This window comes from Salmo trutta, chromosome 38 (genome assembly GCF_901001165.1).
Source record: "Salmo trutta chromosome 38, fSalTru1.1, whole genome shotgun sequence".
Classification (NCBI taxonomy): Eukaryota; Metazoa; Chordata; class Actinopteri; order Salmoniformes; family Salmonidae; genus Salmo; species Salmo trutta.
In genome coordinates this window covers 6,818,796-6,843,477 of record NC_042994.1, presented here as the reverse complement: position 1 = coordinate 6,843,477, position 24,682 = coordinate 6,818,796, and the positions used below count along the sequence as shown (strand labels likewise).

At 43.3% G+C, this 24,682-nt stretch overlaps 1 protein-coding gene and 1 pseudogene across 1 annotated transcript; one reads left to right on the top strand and one right to left on the bottom strand.

The window, feature by feature from the left end:
• Window positions 1-1,354: 1,354 nt before the first annotated feature.
• On the bottom strand, window positions 1,355-5,556 carry LOC115178748 (endoplasmic reticulum resident protein 27-like; annotated as a pseudogene).
• Window positions 5,557-21,196: 15,640 nt separating this feature from the next.
• LOC115178435 (retinal cone rhodopsin-sensitive cGMP 3',5'-cyclic phosphodiesterase subunit gamma-like) lies at window positions 21,197-23,989 on the top strand. The gene is made up of 3 exons (XM_029739620.1): window positions 21,197-21,252; window positions 22,953-23,058; window positions 23,293-23,989. Exons 2-3 carry the CDS (start codon window positions 22,955-22,957, stop codon window positions 23,408-23,410), a joined length of 222 nt encoding a protein of 73 aa, XP_029595480.1. The 5' UTR covers window positions 21,197-21,252; window positions 22,953-22,954; the 3' UTR covers window positions 23,411-23,989.
• Window positions 23,990-24,682: the final 693 nt, after the last annotated feature.

Below are 24,682 nucleotides of genomic sequence, written 5' to 3'. Positions count from 1 at the left end.
CAAATTGGTTCCTGTTTCAGTCATGTTTTTGTTCGCATGGGTCAAACAAAAACGCTAATGATTGGTTGACAATTGTGGTGGATGAATCAGAATTAGTTGGGTAACATAGATAATTAAGATGTTTTATTTGCATAATATGCTCATGTGAGATACATTCACATATGACAAGAATCTGTTAAACCATGTGAAGGGATGGCGTGATTAATGGGGAACCAATTACTTGTCTCCACAATGTCTGTGCGCAAGTCACTCCCTCCTTTGGCATTGGGGGAAGGTGTATGGCAGTGTCTGGACCATTGTATGTCCTCTCTGATGTTGCACTTATCTTGGGATAGTGTATGACCTAGAGGCTCACTCCCCTCAGTGAGCTTGTCCAGGAGTGGAGTCAAGAGGGGGTTTACTTGAGATGAGAGTATCTAGAGTTGTCAATTGATTTATGCCATTGGATGAGCTAATGGTTCTGTTCTATATCGTGCCTGGGAGAGACGGTTCCAGTTTGGGGTAGGAGGACCAGACAATGGTCTATACAATGAACACTGTTGACACAGCAGTTGCTGTCTGCTATGTTTTATAGATATCTTTCATACAAAACTTAACCTTGTGACCCATTCTATGTATCTGTGGTTTGTCATGTATCTTGTATCTTGGCTATAAAAGATCTTGTACTTCTGTGTAGTCACTTTTCAATGGTTCATTAGAGATAGCGCATCATTGAAAGTCAAGTGCTTTTGCAAAAGCATCTTAATTATTAAAGATGTAGTTTTAAGTATAACTCTGACTGGTATGTGAAGTTTGTAACTCTCCTCATTTAGTAATGCAGAAATTAGCCACCACACGACGGAGCCTCCACGTGACAGGTGACGGCTGCAGGATGAAGTTGGTGAAGAGCAGAGATTTTTGTAAAGTTCATGCAGTCCACATATATACTCACGTCGGAAATGTTTTATTCCCAGAACGCAACACACTTTGAAAGGCGGTGACCAACAATTGTCAACGACTTGACAATAGTGATCAGCTCGAAGGTGCCCACTATCTCCATAAAATGTCTCACTCATGTGGATGAAATAAAACACAAGACAACAACCCATCTCATCATCCTCTGACCGTCTACCCTCCTTTGTGGAAGCATTTTCTTCCAATGTTGTCTCAACTTTGATTGTAGTACACATCCACAAACACATAAACTGGAATGCAACTGTTTAGATAGCTATGCATATATCTCCAGCCCCCTTAAATCTGCCAAATAGTGTTTTCCCTATTCCGACTGATGTTTCCACTTTGCACTCCATCCCTGATAATTATACTTGATTCCAAGTCTGTGCCTTGAAAATTCCCATCTCCTTTTCTTCTCCTGTTTGTTTCAGCACAGCAGGCAGACAATCTGTTCTTTTATATTCACCCCAAGTGCTCCAATCCTTCTTTACTTTATTATACAGCCCTTAATGTCTAGAAATCTGCACTCACTCCCCTCTTCCACTGCTATAGGCTGGCCTACTGTAACTGGAACACAAATGTATGTCACTTAAATCAGACCTGGGTTCAAATACTATTTAAAATATTTCAATTAATTTCACATACATTCAAAGTAAGTATTTTGATCTTTTATTTGAAAAGATAAGTAGTTAAATGCTTTTATTGTATTTGGAAATACACTTGGAAAGATTTTGAAAAACTCAAATTAACACACTCAAATACACTCCAATGCAAAGTATTTGAAAATACTGTCAAATAATACAATTTGTCAGACTATTTGTTTTTTTTTACAAATAAGCATTCAAATACAAAAATACTTTTTTTGAGGGGGGGGGGCTGTGTATTACAAGATCCTGAAATACACATGTTTTTGAACACAGGTCTGCGCTTAAATGTAGCATTTGCATGAAAATACACACATATGTATTGTATTGTAATATACTGCATCATATTCTATTGTATTTGTTTTTTCTTTGTGATTTCATTTGAAATCCTCAACTGTTCTTTTTTCTGAAGACAGATTCCAATTCTTCTTTCTGTTAGACCCTCCAGGCCCTAGGACCCTCCAGGACTTGACCTCACATAAAGACACACCATGCCCACCAGAGCACACACATAGCCTACATACGATTCAGGTAGAAATCAATACTGACTCCAAAACAGACACAATTATTATTTACATTCATTTTTTTGCTTGTTTTACAACTCAGTTTTAGGATCAGGTACTACTGCCTGCTTCACTTCCTAAAATTAAGAAAAAAGTATTTGAGAAGCAATATAGATACATTATAAAGAGGCAACTCAGTATAATTTACTGCTGCTTTCTATATATTATCAAAGCCACTTAAACGTATACTGCTCCATAGACGTGTTCAAATAGAATTTGTTTCTTTGACATACTTTTTTAGCTGCTCTTAATTGACTTTATCTGTCACTCCAGGCAGGCTCAATCAACCCTCAAAGAAAACCAATACTATTTGAACTCAGGTTTGTTTTCACCTCAAACCTTGAGATCGCCTCTTATAAGTGAGTGGAGATCTCTCCCTCGGGCATGAGCCATTTCATGTCTGACACGCCGTCGTAAATGCCCACGCGGGAAAGGTCACGTGACATCAGGCTGAAGTAGCTCAGAGATTTTTCATTGGACTTCACCCTGTTTACCAGCACAAACAGGAACTGTGACAAATAAATCATAGTTATGTTCAGTAGGGCACAACGTAGCAAAATGTTCTACAACCGAAACTAAAACTAAAATCTGTGGTTTTATTGAACGAGACCAATGTCAACAGTAGTTCAATATATATATATATATGAATTTTGTTGATGGGCAGTTCCTTATCTCCTGCATTTGGTAAGGGTTTTCTCAGTTCACAGAGCAGTTTAAAACATCTGACTCCAATGAATCAATTTACAAATTCAATTCAAGCTGCAATTAAAGAGTTGATTCAAAATAACTTGTTCCAAATAGTGGTTTATGGACATTATCTTAAGATCTGAATTAAATAGCCAATATAATAGAGGTTTTGTTGAGTCGCTCTTTTCAGGTCCAGTAGCTGCTTGCCTGCTCTCACCTTTTCAACGAATTCTGGGGCCAGAGCTCCTGAACTAGCCGGTCCTTGAGCACTTCATAGTCACCACTCCCCCTGTTGATGAAGAGCAGGAGGTGTGCCTTCACCTCTGACTGGTACAGACCCACTGCTGTGTGAGAGAGAGAGAGAGAGAGAGAGAGAGAGAAAGGAGAAAAACAAAATGAGAGAGAGCTAGCGACAAAGAGAAATAAAGAGGTATGAGAAATAGATATCAAAATAGGCATGTGACAGTACATTAACTGTCTGTAGGTATAGTCTGGTTATATGACTGAACATGAAAGGCTAATTATACAAAGATGTGATGGCAAGGTGTAATCATAACAAGGCTGGTATAACTGTTAATAGGTGTTGTTGTATAGAGTAGTGTGTTAGGTGTAGATGAACAGTGCTGTGGTCAGTGACTACCACTTGGTTGTACTCGGTGATGTAGCGAAGCTCGTTCATGGTGATAAAGCGAGCAAGGCCGTCCGCCTCCACTTTCTTGGTCTCAGAGAGCTGAAGGTTGTCTTGGTGGTTATCTGCCTGAACACACACACACAGAAATCACATTTTTCAGTTGATATTTTCTTGTAAATTTGTTGTTGAAGTAGTTGTAATGGGAGTCAAGCAGGTGATTTCTGATGGACAAAGTGAAAAGTGTGGTGTAGTAGTTTACTTTTCTGAAGATGGTGAGAGTGTCAGACACGATGCTGAGTTTGGCCCATGCCTCCTTATTGCTGCACAGAGCCACAGGGATATGCTTCACAGTCTTAGCTGCCTCCACAAACTCCTTGTAGCCAAAAGTCTCGTCTGAGGGAGTCTGAGAGAGAGGGAAAGAGATGGCGAGAGAGAGAGAGGGTGGGGCAGAGAGAGGGGGTAGACAGAGAGGGAGAGAGAATGTTTGAGTCTAATAACACTCACTACAGTGATATACTATTGAAGTCTGTTTTTGAGATTCAAATTGCCACTTAGCCCAAGTGAATTTCAGTGAATAATATTTTTCCTCAAAGAATGTCTTGAAATAATATTTTGGTCCCCAGCAGGTACATGGCAGTCCACCATTTACCCTCTCTCTCTCTCTCTCTCTCTCTCTCTCTCTCTCTCTCTCTCTCTCTCTCTCTCGCGCTCTTTTCCCTCCTCTCTCTCTCTCCCCTCCACTCCCAATCTTTCTCTCTCCTCCACTCCCAATCTCTCTCTCTCTCCTCCACTCCCTATCTCTCTCTCCTCCACTCCCTATCTCTCTCTCCTCCACTCCCGCTCTCTCATTTATTCTCTCTCCTCCTCCAGTCCTTTCTCTCTGCACCACTCCTTCTCTCCACCCTTCACCCACGCTCTGTTTACACTTGTTTACAGCGACCTCCTCTGTGCCAATTCCTCAGATGCGTCCTCATTTCCTTGTCCAGCAGCCTGCCGTCCGCCAGCCATCGTCCCCCGCACACTGAGTTTGGCCAAAGGGCTCGGGCCACCACTTGGCACTCTGGGACAGCCGCCTACTATCCTGAAGGCAACGCCAGCTAGTCACTTCCTGTGCCAAGTGTGTGGCCAGCCACAGGAAATAGTTTCTCGTCAAACCTGACAGCAGCTGGGACTGTAGCTATGAACAGTCAACAGTGCACAGGAAGGAATGCATGTTTAGTTTTTTTCTCGTCTCAAATCTGAGTTATGGTTTAATTTGCCCTCGGTTATATCTGGCTGGCTGCGTCCAGCCGCACGTTAGTGGTGTAGCGTCTAGCCAGCGAAAAATCTGATGTGGTTTTGTACCATCGTGATGTGTCAACCTTACTCAGGCCTACAGTAGGTTACTGTACACGTTACATTTCCCTCCCTCCCCTCCCATCCTGCCCTTCCCACGCTTGTTTCCTGTCTGACCTCAAAGAACCCGATGACGACCACCTCGGAGGCTTCGATGAAGGCCTCGGCTGCAGTGACATCATTCAGGGTTGGGAGGGCGCTGTCTTTAGGGAGAGAGAGAGAGGTGGGGGGGTTGATGGAATTAGTTGGACGAGCCCTAACCCAACTACCTACACTAGTTCCATCTCTTTAGAAACACGGAGAGGAAAAATGCATCAATCTGTAGAACGGCTCTCAGAAAGCCAGTCAGAGGCTCAATCCCAATGTCAATTTCAGCATACCACTTAGAATGAAGCAATGTATTGGGCATATATTCTAAGGGGTATACTAGTGTGCATATTGTAACATAGAGGTCAAAAAGATAGAAGAGAATATCACACCATTCAGGAAGGACTTAAAGAAAAGAAAACAGGAAATAAAGACTAAAAAGATAGATGTCTAGGAAATCTAAAGACATGTACATGACCAAAGGCAAAGAGATTCTTACCTTTAGCTATGACTGAGGCGGCCAGGAGGGAGAGAAACAGAGAGAGCAGCGATATCATAACTTTATCAGTAGGCTGTAGACAAAGAAGAGCCTCAGAGAAGTTTGTCAGTTTTTGATTTTATGCCGGACGGTTGAGTTTTAGGCTGGAGTCTGTGTCCGTCTGTCCATGTGTGTGGCGTGTCCCTCCTTCCGTCCCTCAGGGTCTGCCACATGGCCGTTTCCTTGTGCTGCTGATTGGTGCCTGTATGAGAACCTGACAGGTGTTATTGATAGGTTAAGATCAGTGAGTGTTGGACTACGTGTCACCGTGTCAGTTCATGAGTGTGGCTGGGTGGGTGGGCGTGCATACACACGTGTATGACTAAGAATGTACCTCCAAACCTGAGGATATCCATGCAAAATGTTTGTTTGTTTTTACTTCAGAATCTCAATATGAAAAAATCCCGAGCAGTCAAATCTGTCACATATTTTCAGCCTATACAGACACCTCACTCAACAAGGATGTATATCTCTAGTATAATCCAGATTGTACGGTACATAAATATCTGTAGTATCTAAATGGTCTAGCCAATTTGAAGTGAGCATATATTTTCTTTATCCCTTTTCCCCTACTCATTCTGTAATGTCCTGCTGTTCACCTAAAAGACAGCATTATTTTTCTGACAGAGCAATGCCACTTTATAGGAATTTGATTTGTATGCATGTGTGCGTGCCGTTCAAACTAATGCAGGGTTGGATGTGGCCCTCCCCCCTGTGGTGACTTGGCCACACTGCACTCTGAATCAGCAGGGTTTGTGTACCTACCGGTGACACTGGTCTGGCCATATTGGTGGCACTGGTCTGGCCATAGTGGTGACACTGGTCTGGCCATAGTGGTGACACTGGTCTGGCCATAGTGGTGACACTGATCTGGCCATAGCGGTGATACTGGTCTGGCCATAGCGGTGACACTGGTCTGGCCATAGTGGTGACACTGGTCTGGCCATAGCGGTGACACTGGTCTGGCCATAGTGGTGACACTGATCTGGCCATAGTGGTGGCACTGGTCTGGCCATAGTGGTGACACTGATCTGGCCATAGTGGTGATACTGGTCTGGCCATAGTGGTGACACTGGTCTGGCCATAGTGGGGACACTGGTCTGGCCATAGTGGTGACACTGATCTGGCCATAGTGGTGACACTGGTCTGGCCATAGTGGTGACACTGGTCTGGCCATAGTGGTGACACTGATCTGGCCATAGTGGTGATACTGGTCTGGCCATAGTGGTGACACTGGTCTGGCCATAGTGGTGACACTGATCTGGCCATAGTGGTGATACTGGTCTGGCCATAGTGGTGACACTGATCTGGCCATAGTGGTGATACTGGTCTGGCCATAGTGGTGACACTGATCTGGCCATAGTGGTGACACTGATCTGGCCATAGTGGTGGCACTGATCTGGCCATAGTGGTGACACTGATCTGGCCATAGTGGTGGCACTGATCTGGCCATAGTGGTGACACTGATCTGGCCATAGTGGTGGCACTGATCTGGCCATAGTGGTGACACTGATCTGGCCATAGTGGTGACACTGATCTGGCCATAGTGGTGGCACTGGTCTGGCCATAGTGGTGACACTGATCTGGCCATAGTGGTGGCACTGATCTGGCCATAGTGGTGACACTGGTCTGGCCATAGTGGGGACACTGGTCTGGCCATAGTGGTGACACTGATCTGGCCATAGTGGTGATACTGGTCTGGCCATAGTGGTGACACTGGTCTGGCCATAGTGGTGACACTGATCTGGCCATAGTGGTGATACTGGTCTGGCCATAGTGGTGACACTGGTCTGGCCATAGTGGTGACACTGATCTGGCCATAGTGGTGATACTGGTCTGGCCATAGTGGTGACACTGATCTGGCCATAGTGGTGATACTGGTCTGGCCATAGTGGTGACACTGATCTGGCCATAGTGGTGACACTGATCTGGCCATAGTGGTGGCACTGATCTGGCCATAGTGGTGACACTGATCTGGCCATAGTGGTGACACTGATCTGGCCATAGTGGTGGCACTGATCTGGCCATAGAGGTGATACTGGTCTGGCCATAGTGGTGGCACTGGTCTGGCCATAGCGGTGATACTGGTCTGGCCATAGCGGTGATACTGGTCTGGCCATAGTGGTGGCACTGGTCTGGCCATAGCGGTGATACTGGTCTGGCTATAGCGGTGACACTGACCCTAGAGAATTAGCCAACCAGCTATGTTAGTATCCAACGGACACGCAACAAAGCAAACCTTTATGTAACATGTTTATCAGAGACATCTTTGGAATACGTATTAATGAAGCAGGAGAAGTATTTTAGATTGTTGAATATTTAGTGTGATTTATTTATTTTAAATAAAGTTTCAATTAAAAGCAATTTGAGGATTCCAAGAGGAAATGTGTGCTGAAACATTTAGAATTTGTTTAAGGTGTATAGATTTTCTATATTATAGAGTCTGAGTACACAAACTACCAAAAATACAGTGCCATTTAAAAATGAACCAACGAGCGGCTTAAAGGAATACTCCATTCAAAAATGATCTTTTGGTATTTTTTACATTAGTCCGCTGTTGAACTAACTTGCAAAACACATCCTCATGATGATGTGGCAAGTTCCAATTATCTTTTTGAAAGTCCTATGTCTTGAAAACTTGATCGCTGACATTCAAAGCCTTTTGGGACTAATGAAAAAAATACCATAATGTTGTTTTTGAGGAAATTATTGCATTAAAATGAAAGCAGTTCCCACATTTGAAAAGATTGCCCTCTAATACCAGAGTCATCTGTGTCACAGTCCTACTAGATGTTTCATAAACAGCTTGTAACCATCTTAAGACTTGTCATAGTGAGGGCAATTTGCCAGGTGTGGACTGTCCTCAATCTAAAGGGAATCCTCCTTGGTTAGTGCAACCCAGGATCCCTGGGACATCCCTACCCTAAACCCTAACCTTAACCACTACCGTAATCTTCCTTAACCATAACCATAGACTTAACCATTTCTTATGTCAACTTCAGTGGGGTAGAGATATACCGAAGATCCCGGATAGCAAGGACCAATCCTCCTTAGTGATGAGTTGTGGGACATCCCTATCAGCAATAACCTAAGTGACCATGTGTTCTCACAACTAGATATGAAGAAAAATAATTCGATTTTACCATATTTTTACTTGTTTATAATATTGTAAAACAATTGAACTGTATAATTAACATGTAAATGGGAAAAACAAATATATCAATATATAGAGTACCAGTCAAAAGTGTATGTACACCTACTCATTCAAGGGCTTTTCTTTATTTGTATTATTTTGTACATTGTAGAATAATAGTGAAGGCATCAAATTTATGAAATAACAGATGTGGAATCATGTAGTAACCAAAAATGTGTTAAACAAAAAGAAAACAAACTCAACATCAAGTCTCTATGGTAAGGTATCATTGTTGTTCCTGAAAACAAAAATGGGAGTTCATTTCATATTATCCACAACTGTAGCGTGTGTTGCTTGCCACATTCCAAGTGCTTCATGTCCCTCTTACATACTGTAACTTACTGTATCTACACTACAGTATAGTAAACATGTAGGTATAATCTGTTGGTTGTGTAATACCTTGCAATGTCAACTGAATGATGAAGGTTGATGATGTCAAGTATTGTGAAATGTGTCAATGTTGGCTTAGCTTTCTTTGACGATGTGAACTTGTGAATTTATAGCAAAAGATCCCTCAACATGCTCTAGTTACATCTCATATCGGGTCTCAAGCAGGCCCTTTTTTGTTTCATCCTCTCTCCAATCACTATAGGAGAAAGTTACATACACATATCCCATGTTTCTGAACAAGTGCTTAATATCAGATAATAAGTAACCTGATGAATAAGGGTTGAAACGTTGCCAATAAAAACCTCATGAGAGCATAGATTGCAGTGTTCTAAGTCTCCATTTACCTTTTGTCTCTTTCTAACCACCTCAATGTCTGCAATGTATGCATGGGGCTCCCGAGTGGCGCAGCGGTCTAAGGCACTGCATCTCAGTGCTAGAGGCGTCACTACAGACCCTGTTTTGATTCCAGGCTGTATCACAACCGGCTGTGATTGGGAGTCCCATAGGGCGGCGTACAATTGGCCCACCGTCGTCCGGGTTAGGGTTTGGCAGGGGTAGGTAGGCCATCATTGTAAATAAGAATTTGTTCTTCTCTTTATTATGACTTTTATGTATGGTTGTATATATAATTGTAATTTTTTTGTTAAGCTCGTCTGTTACTGTCACTTTGTCCTATTGTTGTCTGTTTGTTTTGAATGTGCTTAATTGGAAAATGTAAAAATAAAATATAAAAAAATATATATATTTGAATTTGTTCTTAACTGACTTTCCTAGTTAAATAAAAAAATAAATACATGTGAATCTACCCTATGTTGGCCTGTACGTGTATATTATTATCAGAGTATTAGTGACAGTGCCATATTAAGTCAGTAAGGCTTCTTAAGAGCTAAACTCATGAGAGCCTCGAAACTTATGTTGTGTCACAGCATCACTCATGTCCTCAGACGGTCTCCACTCTTTTTGGCATATCTCTGTATGATCTCAAATGTATGTACAGTATCTATATGTATCAATGTTCCACTGGATATCATAAGGTGAATGCACCAATTTGTAAGTCGCTCTGGATAAGAGCGTCTGCTAAATGACTTAAATGTAAATGTATATATCCATAGCTGCATGATATCCTTCCCCCAACTGTGTTGACCTCAAACTCCAATTCATTAACATTTTGCTCTGAGTTAACACACTCATTGTTCAATGTTTCTGAGAAACTCTACTCCACTTGGCTGATCTCCTCCTCTCTTATTCCCACTTTTTCACTCCTCCTTTTGCCTCTGATGTTATTTCACAGTCTAGTGAATTAAAAGGTTTCCTTCCATTACAGTCCCAGAGTAATCTCTAGCTTTTGGAAACAAATGCTTTGTTAAAGAGACAAATTACATGTAAGGCCTTTGCTGTAAACTGGCCCGGGTGTTTAAAAACATGTTGTAAAATCTTAACACTGAAATACTGCCAAAAACATTTGGAATGAGAGGAGGAAAATGAGAGAGTTGGAGTGGAGGGAAGACAGAAACAACTTAATGTTCAAATTCGTGCATCTTCTGATTTTCTTGTCTGGGAGAGAAAGAGATGAGAAAAGTGAAAGCTGATTCATGGTGACTGAGTTTGAATTTATAAACACCTGTAATCTGAGAAAGAGATGATGACTGGACAGATAGATGGATGGATGGATGGATGGGTGGGTGATGAAAGAGGCACACGTGAGAGCATTAATATGGCTTTATCACTGATACTCTGAGAGAGTTAATAATACACACAGGCTCTGGTGTTCAGTTCCAAGGTAGGTTAAGCATCTCAACAGGCAGAGATGAATCCAGAAGGTGATGATGGGTAAACACACCTGACAACAACCAGGTATAACATGAGATGATGGTGATGGCACATCCATCACGTATTTATATTTTTAAAGCTCTCTACTTGTCAGTTCCAAAAGGGACATTATTTGTATTTTTACCTTAACATGGAAGATAGAATTCAAAGCAAGCAGTGCACTGGAATGACATAAAAAAGAACTGGAATGGCATTCTATCTCACGGGATGGGTGGCCAAAAATAACTAACTTAAAGCCACACCCCCAATAAGCCACGAATATGACCGCATTGAGGCATATGTCACTGTGCTTCTATGGCAGTAAGCACCATGCCGCGGCAAACAAGACAGTTCATAATCCATTGTCTTTATCACAGTCGACACTGTCACGACTTCCGCCGAAGTCGGTCCCTCTCCTTGTTCGGGCGGCGTTCGGCGGTCGACGTCACCGGTCTTCTAGCCATCGCCGATCCACTTTTCATTTTCCATTTGTTTTGTCTTTGTCTTACACACCTGGTTTCAATTCCCCAATTACTTGTTCATTATTTAACCCTCTGTTCCCCCATGTTTGTTTGTGAGTAATTGTTTATTGTATTACAGGTCTGTATTTGTGGCCTTGTATTTATACAACGTGTATTGTGATATTATTGAGTAAAATTGCTTTCATTACTCATATCTGCTGTCCTGCGCCTGACTCATCTCATCAGCTCCACACAGACGCTTTACAGACACACCTATATTTTAGCTTTCATTTACTTTAAGAATGCAACATTTTCATCTCTACCTCATGGCAAAATGTGTAGAATTGCAGGAAGTTAGCTGTGACACGTCTGCCTTTAACACTATGACATGGGGATACAAATTTAACAAACATAGTTACGTCACAATCATTTATTAGGCGTATGTGTAAAGTACAAGCAGCATAATACCCTGCGTCCCACTGCTGGCTTGCCTCTGAAGCTAAGCAGGGTCAGTTCAGGGCCCGATTTCCCGATAGCGTTGGAACTTAGGCTTTCCTACCTCTTTCCTGCAATGGCCGAAGATGTAACATACATTTCCCAAAACACCACGCAGAGAGAGCTTTCGCTAAGCGCGTCGATGAGTCATGTGTTGATACAGATAGGATAGCTTTCTCCATTCAAATCTTACCTTAAAGCTGAAATATGTAACTTTTTAGAAATTGGTAAATCTGTTCTATGTGCGCTATTTCTATGCTTCCCATTCTTAAGTTTAGTTTTTGTGTCTTTTACTTTCGGCTTTGTACACCTGCTTCAAACAGCTGAAAATACAATATTTTTGGTTATGGAAAAGATATTTCACAGCGGTTTAGATGGTACAATGATTCTCTAAACAATGACTGTTTGTTTTGTCAGATAAACTGAAATTAGGCAAACTATTATAATTTTAGCAACCAGGAAATGGCAGAGCAATTTTTGCATATTGCACCCTTAACATTAGAATTATTCCACAATACTGACAATGGATCAGCTCCTAGAAAGACACAGTATTACCACCTATGACTGCAAAGATTGAGGGGACTTATTCTAATGCTTACCCTATAATAATGCACTAAATCAAGACTTGGGACATCATTGCGCACATGTTAGGCTACACGATCTTATCCATTGATGATGTAAATTCATTCATGATGAAGGTTAATTTTACACTCAGTAACTTGTATAAATAGCTTTTGAAACTCAATTTACTGTCATTACTGCGGTTCCCTGGTGTTGTCTCTGAAGTCATCACAGTTTGTTTGAGGTAAAAGCTGATCTGTAGATTACAAAGCCTCACCGTCTTCTGAGTTATTAACAGGCGAAGACAAATTTACGTCCCAAATGCTACCCTATTCCCTACAGTACTTTTGATCAGACCACCGGGTTCTATTCAAAAGGAAGGCACTACGTAGGGAATAGGGTGCCATTTGGGACTCAGGCAAAGCCTACCAGAAGAAAGACAAGGGAAAGGGGGATATCAAATGGAGGCAGCCAATCTTGGCTCAGGATTACGAAGGAGGGAGGAGCAGGGATTAAAGCCAGGTTAAGGCAAGAGTTAAATCTGTCTAAATGTTCTCCCTAAACAGAAGTTATAACATTTAACCCACTAGTGCTGGAGGACTTCTGTACTGAACACCATTGGTGTTGGGAGACTCACTCCACGCCCATGTGGTACAGATGTTTACCTTGACAGAGTTTACCTTGTATCTTTATTGACCTTTTATTTCAGTATTTGCACTGTCTCTATGCACACTCTCAGGGCCCTATACACTCGCACACACTGTCACTCCAACACACACACACACAAACGCTCACTCCATCATTTGCTCACTCACACATAATATGCACATACATTAATACTGACTCTACACACTAGCACACCCACTCACATACAAACTGCTGCTACTCTGTTAATCTCATATCCTGTTGCCTTATATACAATACCAGTTAAAAGTTTGGACACACTTACTCATTCCAGGGTTTTTCTTTATTTGTACTATTTTCTATATTGTAGAATAATAGAAGACATCAAACTATGAAATAACACATATGGAATCATGTAGTAACCTAACAAGTGTTATATATATTTTATATTGGAGTTTATTCAAAGTAGCCACCCTTTGCCTTGATGACAGCTTTGCACACTCTTGGCATTCTCTCAACCAGCTTCATGAGGTAGTCACCTGGAATACATTTCAATTAACAGGTGTGCCTTGTTAAAAGTTAATATGTGGAATTTATTTCCTTCTTAATGCGTTTGAGCCAATCAGTTGTGTTGTGATAAGGTAGGGGTGGTATACAGTGGGGGGGGGGAAAGTATTTGATCCCCTGCTGATTTTGTACGTTTGCCCACTGATAAAGAAAGGATCAGTCTATAATTTTAATGGTAGGTTTATTTGAACAGTGAGAGACAGAATAACAACAAAAATATCCAGAAAAACGCATGTCAAAAATGTTAGAAATTGATTTGCATTTTAATGAGGGAAATAAGTATTTGACCCCCTCTCAATCAGAAAGATTTCTGGCTCCCAGGTGTCTTTTATACAGGTAATGAGCTGAGATTAGGAGCACACTCTTAAAGGGAGTGCTCCTAACCGCAGCTTGTTACCTGTAAAAAAGACACCTGTCCACAGAAGCAATCAATAAATCAGATTCCAAACTCTCCACCATGGCCAAGACCAAAGAGCTCTCCAAGGATGTCAGGGACAAGATTGTAGACCTACACAAGGCTGGAATGGGCTACAAGACCATCGCCAAGCAGCTTGGTGAGAAGGTGACAACATTTGGTGCGATTATTCGCAAATGGAAGAAACACAAAAGAACTGTCAATATCCCTCGGCCTGGGGCTCCATGCAAGATCTCACCTCGTGGGGTTGCAATGATCATGAGAACGGTGAGGAATCAGCCCAGAACTACAGGGAGAAAAAAAAGGAAAAAAAATGTATGCATTCACAACTGGATAAGAGCTCTGGATAAGAGCGTCTGCTAAATGACTAAAATGTAAATGTAAAATGTACACGGGAGGATCTTGTCAATGATCTCAAGGCAGCTGGGACCATAGTCACCAAGAAAACAATTGGTAACACACTACGCCGTGAAGGACTGAAATCCTGCAGCGCCTGCAAGGTCCCCCTGCTCAAGAATACATATACATGCCCGTCTAAAGTTTGCCAAGGAACATCTGAATGATTCAGAGGACAACTGGTGAAAGTGTTGTGGTCAGATGAGACCAAAATGGAGATCTTTGGCATCAACTCAACTCGCCGTGTTTGGAGGAGGAGGAATGCTGCCTATGACCCCAAGAACACCATCTCCACCGTCAAACATGGAGGTGGAAACATTATGCTTTGGGGGTGTTTTTCTGCTAAGGGGACAGGACAACTTCACCGCATCATTTGACGGGGCCATGTACTGTCAAATCTTGGGTGAGAACCTCCTTCCCTCAGCCAGGGCATTGAAAATGTGTCGTGGATGGGTATTCCAGCATGACAATGACCCAAAACACACGGCCAAGGCAACAAAGGAGTGGCTCAAGAAGAAGCACATTAAGGTCCTGGAGTGGCCTAGCCAGTCTCCAGACCTTAATCCCATAGAAAATCTGTGGAGGGAGCTGAAGGTTCGAGTTGCCAAATGTCAGCCTCGAAACCTTAATGACTTGGAGAAGATCTGCAAAGAGGAGTGGGACAAAATCCCTCCTGAGATGTGTGCAAACCTGGTGGCCAACTACAAGAAACGTCTGACCTCTGTGATTGCCAACAAGGGTTTTGCCACCAAGTACTAAGTCATGTTTTGCAGAGGGGTCAAATACTTATTTCCCTCATTAAAATGCAAATCAATTTATAACATTTTGACATGCGTTTTTCTGGATTCTTTTGTTGTTATTCTGTCTCTCACTGTTCATATAAACCTACCATTAATATTATAGACTGATCATTTCTTTGTAAGTGGGCAAACGTACAAAATCAGCAGGGGATCAAATACTTTTTTCCCCCACTGTAGATAAGATAGCCCTATTTGGTAAATGGCCAAGTCCATATTATGACCAGCTCAAATAAGCGAAGAGAAAGACAGCCCATCATTACTTTAAGATATGAAGGTCAGTCAATGCGGAACATTTCAAGAACTGAACGTTTCTTCAAGTGCAGTCACAAAAACTATCAAGCGCAATGATGAAACTGGCTCTCATGAGAAACGCCACAGGAAAGGAAGACCCAGAGTTACCTCTGCTGCAGAGAATAAGTTCATTAGAGTTATCAGCCTCAGAAATTGCAGCCTAAATAATGCTGTGAACAGAGTTCAAGCAACAGACACATCTCAACATCAACTGTTCAGAGGAGACTGTGTGAATCAGGCCTTCATGGTCAAATTGCTGCAAAGAAACCACTACTAAAGGACATCAGTAAGAAGAAGAGACTTGCTTGGGCCAAGAAACACGAGCAATGGACATTAGACCGGTGGAAATCTGTCCTTTGGTCTGATGAGTCCAAATCAGAGGATTTTGGTTCCAACCACCTTGTCTCTGTGAGAAACAGAGTAGGTGAATGGATGATCTCCGCGTGTCTGGTTCCCACCTTGAAGCATGGAGGAGGAGGTGTGATGGGGCTTTGCTGGTGACACTGTCTGTGATTTATTTAGAATTCAAGGCACACTTAACCAGCATGGCTACCACCACATTCTGCAGCGATATGCCCTACCATCTGGTGTGGGCTTAGTGGAACTATCATTTGTTTTTCAACAGGACAATGGCCCAACACACCTCCAGGCTGTGTAAGGGCTATTTGACCAAAAAGGAGAGTGATGGAGTGCTGCAGCAGATGACCTGGCCTCCACAATCACCCGACCTCATCTCAACTGAGATGGTTTGGGATGAGTTGGACCACAAAGTGAAGGAAAAGCAGCCAACAAGTGCTCAGCATATGTGGGAACTCCTTCAAGCCTTTTGGAAAAGCATTCCAGGTGAAGCTGGTTGAGAGATTGCCAAGAGTGTGCAAAGCTGTCATCAAGGCAAAGGATGGCTACTTTGAAGAATCTTGATTTGTTTAACACTTTTTTAGTTACTACATGATTACATATGTGTTATTTCATAGTTTTGATGTCTTCACTATTATTCTACAATGTAGAAAATAGTAAAAATAAAGAAAAACCCTTGAATGAGTAGGTGTGTAAACTTTTAACTGGTACTGTAGAATGCTTACTTAGTGTTTTTCGTATTTCTTATTCTTATTACTATAATTTTTTTGTAATACATTGTTATTGATTATTGCATTGTTGGGCTTTGAGTTTGCAAGAAAGACATTTCAATGTACTTGTGCATGTAACATTAAAACTTGAAACTTGATGTTGTAAAGTCTGCTTCCAACTCACACCCTCAAACACGTAGATCCCCTGAACACAGCTTACTTTCCAGACCACTTTCCGGCTCACACTCTCAAACACCTAGATCCCCTGAATGCAGCTCCCTCTCCAGATCCCAATCACCTATATTCTAATCACCTGTTCACACACCTGTATGTCATTATCACACCCTATTTAGTTCAGTTCTTTGCACCCCATCACTGTGAGGTATTGTTTGTTTTGTGACACATGTCGTTTGGAGCACTGGTTCCTGTGAGTTACTAGTCCACTGTATGATAGTTTTTGCCTGCCTTACTAATGACACCTTTTGCCTTTTCTCTGCCTGATTTCCTGTTCCTATTATCTGATCTCCCAGACGACGTTACTAGCCTTTTCCCTGCCTGTACTGTTGCTGCTTTTGGACCCCCTGTGTATGACCTGCCTGCCCCTGGACCCAGCTACCTGCCTCCTCCTGTGGTCCTTTGCAATAAACACCTGCTGCGCCCTGCACTTGAAACCAGCTCTCTGTCTCCCCTCGTGTTCATTACAGATGTAGGACCTTAATTTGAGCCAGTTTCCTACAGCAGGAAATGTGAATTATTATGTGGATTATAATTTATGGACATTTTTGTATCGGTTGATGGAATTTTCAAAAGGGAAAATCAAGTCTGAAATGTCAAAGGTTTTTTTTTGTATTTATTCCCTACATTGCAGGAAAGTTCTAATTAAGATCCTTCGTCTGTAAAACTAGTCCCGAGAACCAGGGAGTCATTGATTTCCACAACAAGGCCCCGGTCTATATGGAGATTGTGCAGACAATATTATGTAAGACATTTGAAGACACCCTTCAATGAATAAATTACATTGAGTTGCTATGGGCAGGTTGCTGAAAATGTATCTGTTTTGTTACATTGCATTACAACAACGACGGAAAGAACAGGTAAAGACCATAAACAAACAAGGCCCCAGTCTATATGGAGATTGTTGGTTGTCTAACACATATACAGTACATTTGGAAAGTATTCAGACCCCTTGACTTTTTCCATATTTTGTTACGTTACAGCCTTATTCTAAAATGGATTAAATCATTTTGTTCCATCAATCTACACACAATACCCCATAATAACAAACAAAAACAGGTTTTTAGAAATGTTTGCTAATTTATATGTATATTGTTTACTGAAATATCACATTTCATAAGTATTCAGATCCTTTACTCAGGACTTTGTTGAAGCACCTTCAGCAGCAATTACAGCCTCAAGTCTTTTTGGGTATGCTACAAGCTTGGCACACCTGTAAACTCTGTCAGGTTGGACGGGGAGTGTCGCTGCACAGCTATTTTCAGGTCTCTCCAGAGATGTTCCATCGGGTTCAAGTACGGGCTCTGGCTGGGCCACTCAATGACATTCATAGACTTGTCCTGAAGCCACTCCTGTGTTGTCTTGGCTGTGTGCTTAGGGTCGGTGTCCTGTTGGATGGTGAACCTTCGCCCCAGTCGGAGGTCCTGAGCGCTCTGGAGCAGGTTTTCATCAAGAATCTCTCTGTACTTTGCTCCATTCATCTTTCCCTTGATCCTGACTAGTCTCCCAGACCCTGCTGCTGAAAAACATCCCCACAGCATGATGCTTTCACCACCATGCTTCACGGTAGGGATGGTGCCAGCTTTCCTCCAGACGTCACCCTCCTCTGGTCATCCTGGTATTGGTCAGACAGTGCCGAGCGGGAGGTACTGGTGGCCTACCTTGGCTAAGGATGTGAGGGTTTATGTTTCCTCCTGCTCGGTGTGCGCCCAGTGTAAGGCTCCTAGGCAGCTGCCCAGAGGGAAGCTACACCCCTTACCCGTTCCACAACGGCCGTGGTTGCACCTGTCGGTGGATTTCCTTACCGACCGTGCCTGAGGATATAGTGTCTGATCGAGGTCCCCAGTTCACGTTGATGGCCTGGAAGGCGTTCATGGAACGTCTGAGGGTCTCGATCAGGTTTCACCCCGAGAGTAATGGGCAGGTGGAGAAAGTAAACCAGGATGTGGGCAGGTTTCTGTGGTCTTATTGCCAGGACAGGCCCGGGGGAGTGGGTGGCGTTCGTGCCCTGGGCCGAGATGGCACAGAACTCGCTCCGCCACTCCTCCACTAACCTCTCCCCCTTCCAGTGCGTACTGGGGTACCAGCCGGTTCTGGCGCCTTGGCATCAGAGTCAGACCGAGGCTCCTGCGGTGGACGACTGGTTCGGGTGCACGGAGGAGACATGCCTGTGTTCACCTTCAGTGGGCCGTGCTGCGCCAGAAAGACAGCGCAGACCGTCACCGCAGTGAGGCCCCGGTGTTCGCACCGGGGGACCGGGTCTGGCTCTCACCCCGAAACCTGTCCCTCTGCCTGCCCTGCCGGAAGCTGGGCCCGTGGTTTGTGGGGCCATTTAAAGTCCTGAGGAGAGTGAACGAGGTTTATTACAGGTTACAGCTTCCCCCGATTACCATATTAACCCCTCGTTCCATGTGTCTCTCCTCAGGCCGGTGGTGGCTGGCCGGCTCCAGGAGTCTGAGGTGCGGGAGGTTCCTCCACCCCCTCTGGACATCGAGGGGGCCCCGGCGTACTCCGTTCGCTCCATACTGAATTTGAGGCGTCGGGCGAGGGGCCTTCAGTACCTCGTGGAGTGGGAGGGGTACAGTCCGGAGGAGAGGTGCTGGGTTCCGGTCGAGGACGGGTTGGACCCTTCAATGCTGCAGGAGTTCCACCGTCTCCGTCCGGATCGCCCTGCGCCTCGTCCTCTGGGTCGTCCCCGAGGCCAGTGTCGGCACGCTGCTGGAGCTGCGCGTCAAGGGGGGGGTACTGTCACAACTTCCACCGAAGTCGGTTCCTCTCCTTGTTCGGGCGACGCTCGGCGGTCAGCATTGCCAGTCTTCTAGCCATCATCGATCCACTTTTCATTTTCCTTTTGTTTTGTCTTGTCTTCCCACACACATGGTCTCATTTCCCTCATTACATGTGGTGTATTTAACCCTCTGTTCCCCCCATGTCTTTGTGCGGAATTGTTTATTGTAAGTGCATGTGCACATTCAGCTCAATCGGAAATTACTTTTACATTTCTATCGTGCAATCTGTAACACTTCAGCGAGACAGATTGAATAGGGCCTAAGAGTAAATCCTACATAAACAGCTTGTTATAGCTTAATTTTTTTGTTGCAAACACTTAGTTAAACTGGGCCTTAATAAGACTACAAAAGCTCTTCTCTTAGTATCTCAGCAGTTAACACAATTAGCCCTTGCAACAACTACAGACCACTGATACACTACCCTCTCACCCCTACTAAAACAGTCCCTCTCTCCCTATAAATACCAACCTAAAGCTTACTTTACATCAGGTCTACCAATGTGTGTTCATTCATTCAATTACACAACAGCCTACACATGCCAAGACATTATACACTGCTGTACATACTCAGTGGCCGGTGCCATGTGTAAGCCAATTACAGGGCCTTAACTCTGCAAGCACGTAGCCCACAGTGGATATATATATATACACTGCATCCCAAATGGCACCCTTTTCATTACCCATAGGAATCTGGTCAAAAGTAGTGCACTATGTAGGGAATAGGGTGCCATTGGGCACTAACAATATGCTCTGGATGTTATGTCAGGCCAGCTAGCAGCATGGGACAGGATGGTGGCCAGTAAACACCCAGTAGGACACACAGTACACACGGTCATGCATTGGCCACTGGGTTTACCTCCAGTTTACCTGCAGAGATTAACTCTGACCTCTGGGACCTAAGGGTCACATTTGTTTGTTTTCTCTTTAACCAAGCTAGTTTTTAGTGTCCTTATAGAGTTAGATTTAAAAAAATAAATAAGCTAGAAATATAAGCAAAAAATGCATTTGTTATTACATGCCAATATATAACCACACATAGCTAATACAATGTTGATGCACCATATCATAGTCCTGCTTCAGCATAACAAAAGGTCTTGGCTTTGAATAAAAATCTGTCTCTCAGATTGCACTACACTGGACCATACATACTAACATAACAATAAATTGATTACTGATTGCTGACTAAGTGCATGAAATACAATACACAATATAGTCTGATAAAGTCAATGAAACATCCTTGCAACTCAAATAATTAAACAGTTATTTACCACTTCATCTGTATTTAAATATGTGAATTATGCCATAATGCAACATTAAAATGAATCTATTTGTGCATAGATGCAAAGTGCCCAGATGTTGGCCCCGATTGAACCTGACTATGAATACCCCATACCAAAATATACGACCCACCGCTGACACGTCGACTGAGAACAACATTACCTGCACGTTTTGCACCTATGCCCACAAAAACCACATGCAGGCTATATCCTCCACAAATCCATCTTAAAATACACCTCTCTCTTCACTCTTTTGATCCCTCACTATGTGTAGGGGCAGAGCGATGGGGGAGGGATGGAGAGCGGAAAAAAAGAGTGTGCGAGCGACAGAGCAAAGGTCAGAGGGGATTAGGTGAGAGGTGTATAAAAGGGGAGGACAGTCGGAGAGGAAGAAGAGAGATACAGCAGGATCTCAGTAGGATCAACCCAACCCCGGAGAACTGTTCACTACAGACTGCAAAGACAGGTAGGATGAAACTGCAGCGTCCTGCTACGCTCAGCTCTGAGCATTAGTTACCTTTATTGCATTCCCTGTAAGGGTCATTTGGCTTCAATGCCTTAGACAATTGAAGCCAAATGGAGTTGTCTTGTTGAGATAGTGCTCCATTGCTGATGGTCATTGACTGGGTAGCGTTCAGTGCACTTGCTTTAGTGCTGGCTCTGGAGAAGGACCTTTGTAGACTTCACAGGAGGTTGGTGTCACCTTAATTGGGGAGGACGGGCTCATAGTTGGAACGGAATAAATGAAATATCAAAACTCATCAAACACATGGTTCTCATGTGTTTGATACCATTCCCGTCACTCCATTCCAGCCATTATTATGAGCCATCCTCCCCTCAGCAGCCTCCTGCTGTAGACTTGAGACAGCTCACACAACTGACTCTTGAGGATGAGAACAGAGCAGGATAACAGACAATGGACTTTTTGAGTGGTTGTAGTCTAATAGAGCTTTCATTCAACACACTGATAGACAGGGAATTGAATTGTACTGTAGAACATTAGAACGAGACCCGTAGACCAATAGGCAATACCCGGACACTAGGACGAGACCAGTAGACCAATAGGCAATACCAGGACACTAGGAGGAGACCAGCGGGCCTATAGGCAATACCAGGACACTAGGAGGAGACCAGCGGACCTATAGGCAATACCAGGACACTAGGAGACCAGCGGATCTATAGGCAATACCAGAACACTAGGAGGAGGCCAGCAGACCAATAGGCAATAGCAGGACACTAGGAGGAGACCAGCAGACCAACAGACAATACCAGGACACTAGTAGGAGACCAGCAGACCAATAGGCAATACCAGGACACTAGGAGGCCAGCACACCAAAAGGCAATACCAGGACACCAGCAGACAAATAGGCAATACCAGGACACTAGGACGCAAGCAGACCAATAGGCAATACCAGGACACTAGGAGGTCAGCAGACCAATAGGTAATACCAGGACACTAGGAGGCCAGCAGACCAATAGGTAATACCAGGACACTAGGAGGAGACCAGCAGACCAATAGGCAATACCAGGACACTAGGAGGTCAGCAGACGAATAGGCACCCTGTGGACACTATAGAATGAACACATGCAGATCAGTAGAGCACCTATGGAATGTGATGTAGGAGAGATTTTGATTGGCTGTTGACTTGACAACAGAATGTTGTCAATGCAATGCATTCTATGATAGAAATATACATTGTATAGAGTGCAGTTGAAAGGGAAGACTGGGATAGGCTACTAGTGGTTTCGAAGGTCTAGAAGAACCTTCTAGTTACACAATGTTCTGGTTGAAGTGACCTCAGCTGAACTACAGATTGTAACGCTAACAAGTAGCTTTGGTACTATTTTGGCCTTAGTTAGTACAGTATGGGTTGGTGCCAAATCTAATCTGGTATGATTGGATCAACATAGACCGCTCAGGTGTATTTTAGAGGGATTATCACTCTTGGGGTGCGACGGGATAGAGAGAGGGAGGGGGGGGGGGTAATAACTAGGTATTAGGGAAAGGGGTTTGGATTAAGACAGATTGAGGATAAGACCGATGGAGTTAAGGAAACCGATAATCTACCCCTGACTGATATCTTGATGGGATTTACTACTGTTATTCAGTTAAGTATTTGCCAGCTACCTTATTGACTCTCATTCCTCTCCCTCGGTAACCAACAGAAATGGCAGACGTTGCAACTGCCGCTGCAAAGAAGGCCGCGCCTAAATTCAAGCAGAGGACTACCCGTACCTTCAAGAGCAAGGCCCCCAAGCCTGGCCAGAAGGGGTGAGTTGGAAACTCACTTAGAACACACAAATATAACTACTACTACAACAATGAAAACTAATAGGCCTACTAACATAACAAGCATCCATCCTTACATATCAAATGCAACTATTTTTATACCGTACCAACACACTTCAATAAATCTTTGTCTCTAACTCAACATTACCACCACAACCCTCACGTCTGCTGTGTCTCTATCCCTTTAGCTCATGGAACTTCTCCCTCTCTCACCAGATTCGGTGATGACATCCCCGGCATGGAGGGTCTCGGCACAGACATCACAGTGGTCTGCCCATGGGAAGCTTTTGGTGACATGGAACTCGGTGACCTGGCAAAATATGGAATTGTTTAGACACCCTACTCCCCGTTCCCTTCCCTCGACCACCCCCTCCACTTCTCTTTCCTTCACTCCCCCTCTCCTCCTCCTTTCTGGACCCTGAGGTCAGGGATTCCAGTACTGAACTGATTCTTGTTGTTTTGTTATGCCATCTTGTACAAGGCGCTTCCACTTTGACATCAGCTTGTTGTTTAAGAGCCGGGCATACTCGGGTGCACATCCGACCCTGAGAGAATTGGTGAAGTCACAAAAACACACAGTGATAGTTGGGAAATTTGCACACACCAGCTTTAAACTGAAGACACATATGACCAAGCCTCCTCCTGCCACTGTCCTCCTGTAGAAATCTCACGTCAATGACCAGCTAAGCAATGTCCTAACAACTGAAGTCAAATGGCACTCAAGTTATATGAATAAGACATGTAATGTATAGTACTTCTGGTAGGTAAATAAATGGTCACGTCAGTGATGCTTACTTCGACACTACTACTACAGTTTCACTGGTGCATTTCCTGAGAGAAGCTGGACTAAATTTGTAATTTTATTAAAGAGGGTTTGATTAACCGTTGTTTATATCTCAACCAAAGTTGGTCTCCTCCCGCCTGCCTTTTTTCTCAACCTGCACCCGCTCTCCTTGAAAGGATTTTATATATACAGAAATATATATTTATGTACAAAATAAAATCAATCCATTTTTTTTTTTACAGTGAATGTCAAATGTCTGTATAATTTAACTGTTCATTTGAGAGCTGATCACTCTTGCAATGTGTCAATCACATATGAACCCTCTTGAATTATATGATGAATAACCAATTGAAAAACAGCTACTTCTCCTGGTACTTTGGCAATACTTCATCAGAAGCAATCAATTAAAAATGTACATTTATCATCTTGGATCCTCAATAACACAAAATACAACCGCCAGCGAATCAAACACACGTTATTAAAACACAGGACAACATAAGAAATTGTTCAGTCCCGTCCTGTACTGTACTCCCTGTTCACTCATGACTGCATGGCCAGGCACGACTCCAACATCATTAAGTTTGCCGATGACAACAGTGGTAGGCCTGATCCCCGACAACGATGAGACAGCCTATAGGGAGGTCAGAGACCTGGCCGTCTGGTGCCAGGATAACAACCTCTCCCTCAACGTGATCAAGACAAATCAAATTTATTTATATAGCCCTTCGTACATCAGCTGAAATCTCAAAGTGCTGTACAGAAACCCAGCCTAAAACCCCAAACAGCAAGCAATGCATGTGAAAGAAGCACGGTGGCTGGGAA

Coding starts and splice junctions, on each gene's coding strand:
- LOC115178435 (XM_029739620.1), top strand. CDS start 22,955: ATGGCAGACGTTGCAACTGCCGCTGCAAAGAAGGCCGCGCCTAAATTC. Junction 23,059..23,292: donor CCCAAGCCTGGCCAGAAGGG/GTGAGTTGGAAA, acceptor CTCTCTCACCAG/ATTCGGTGATGACATCCCCG.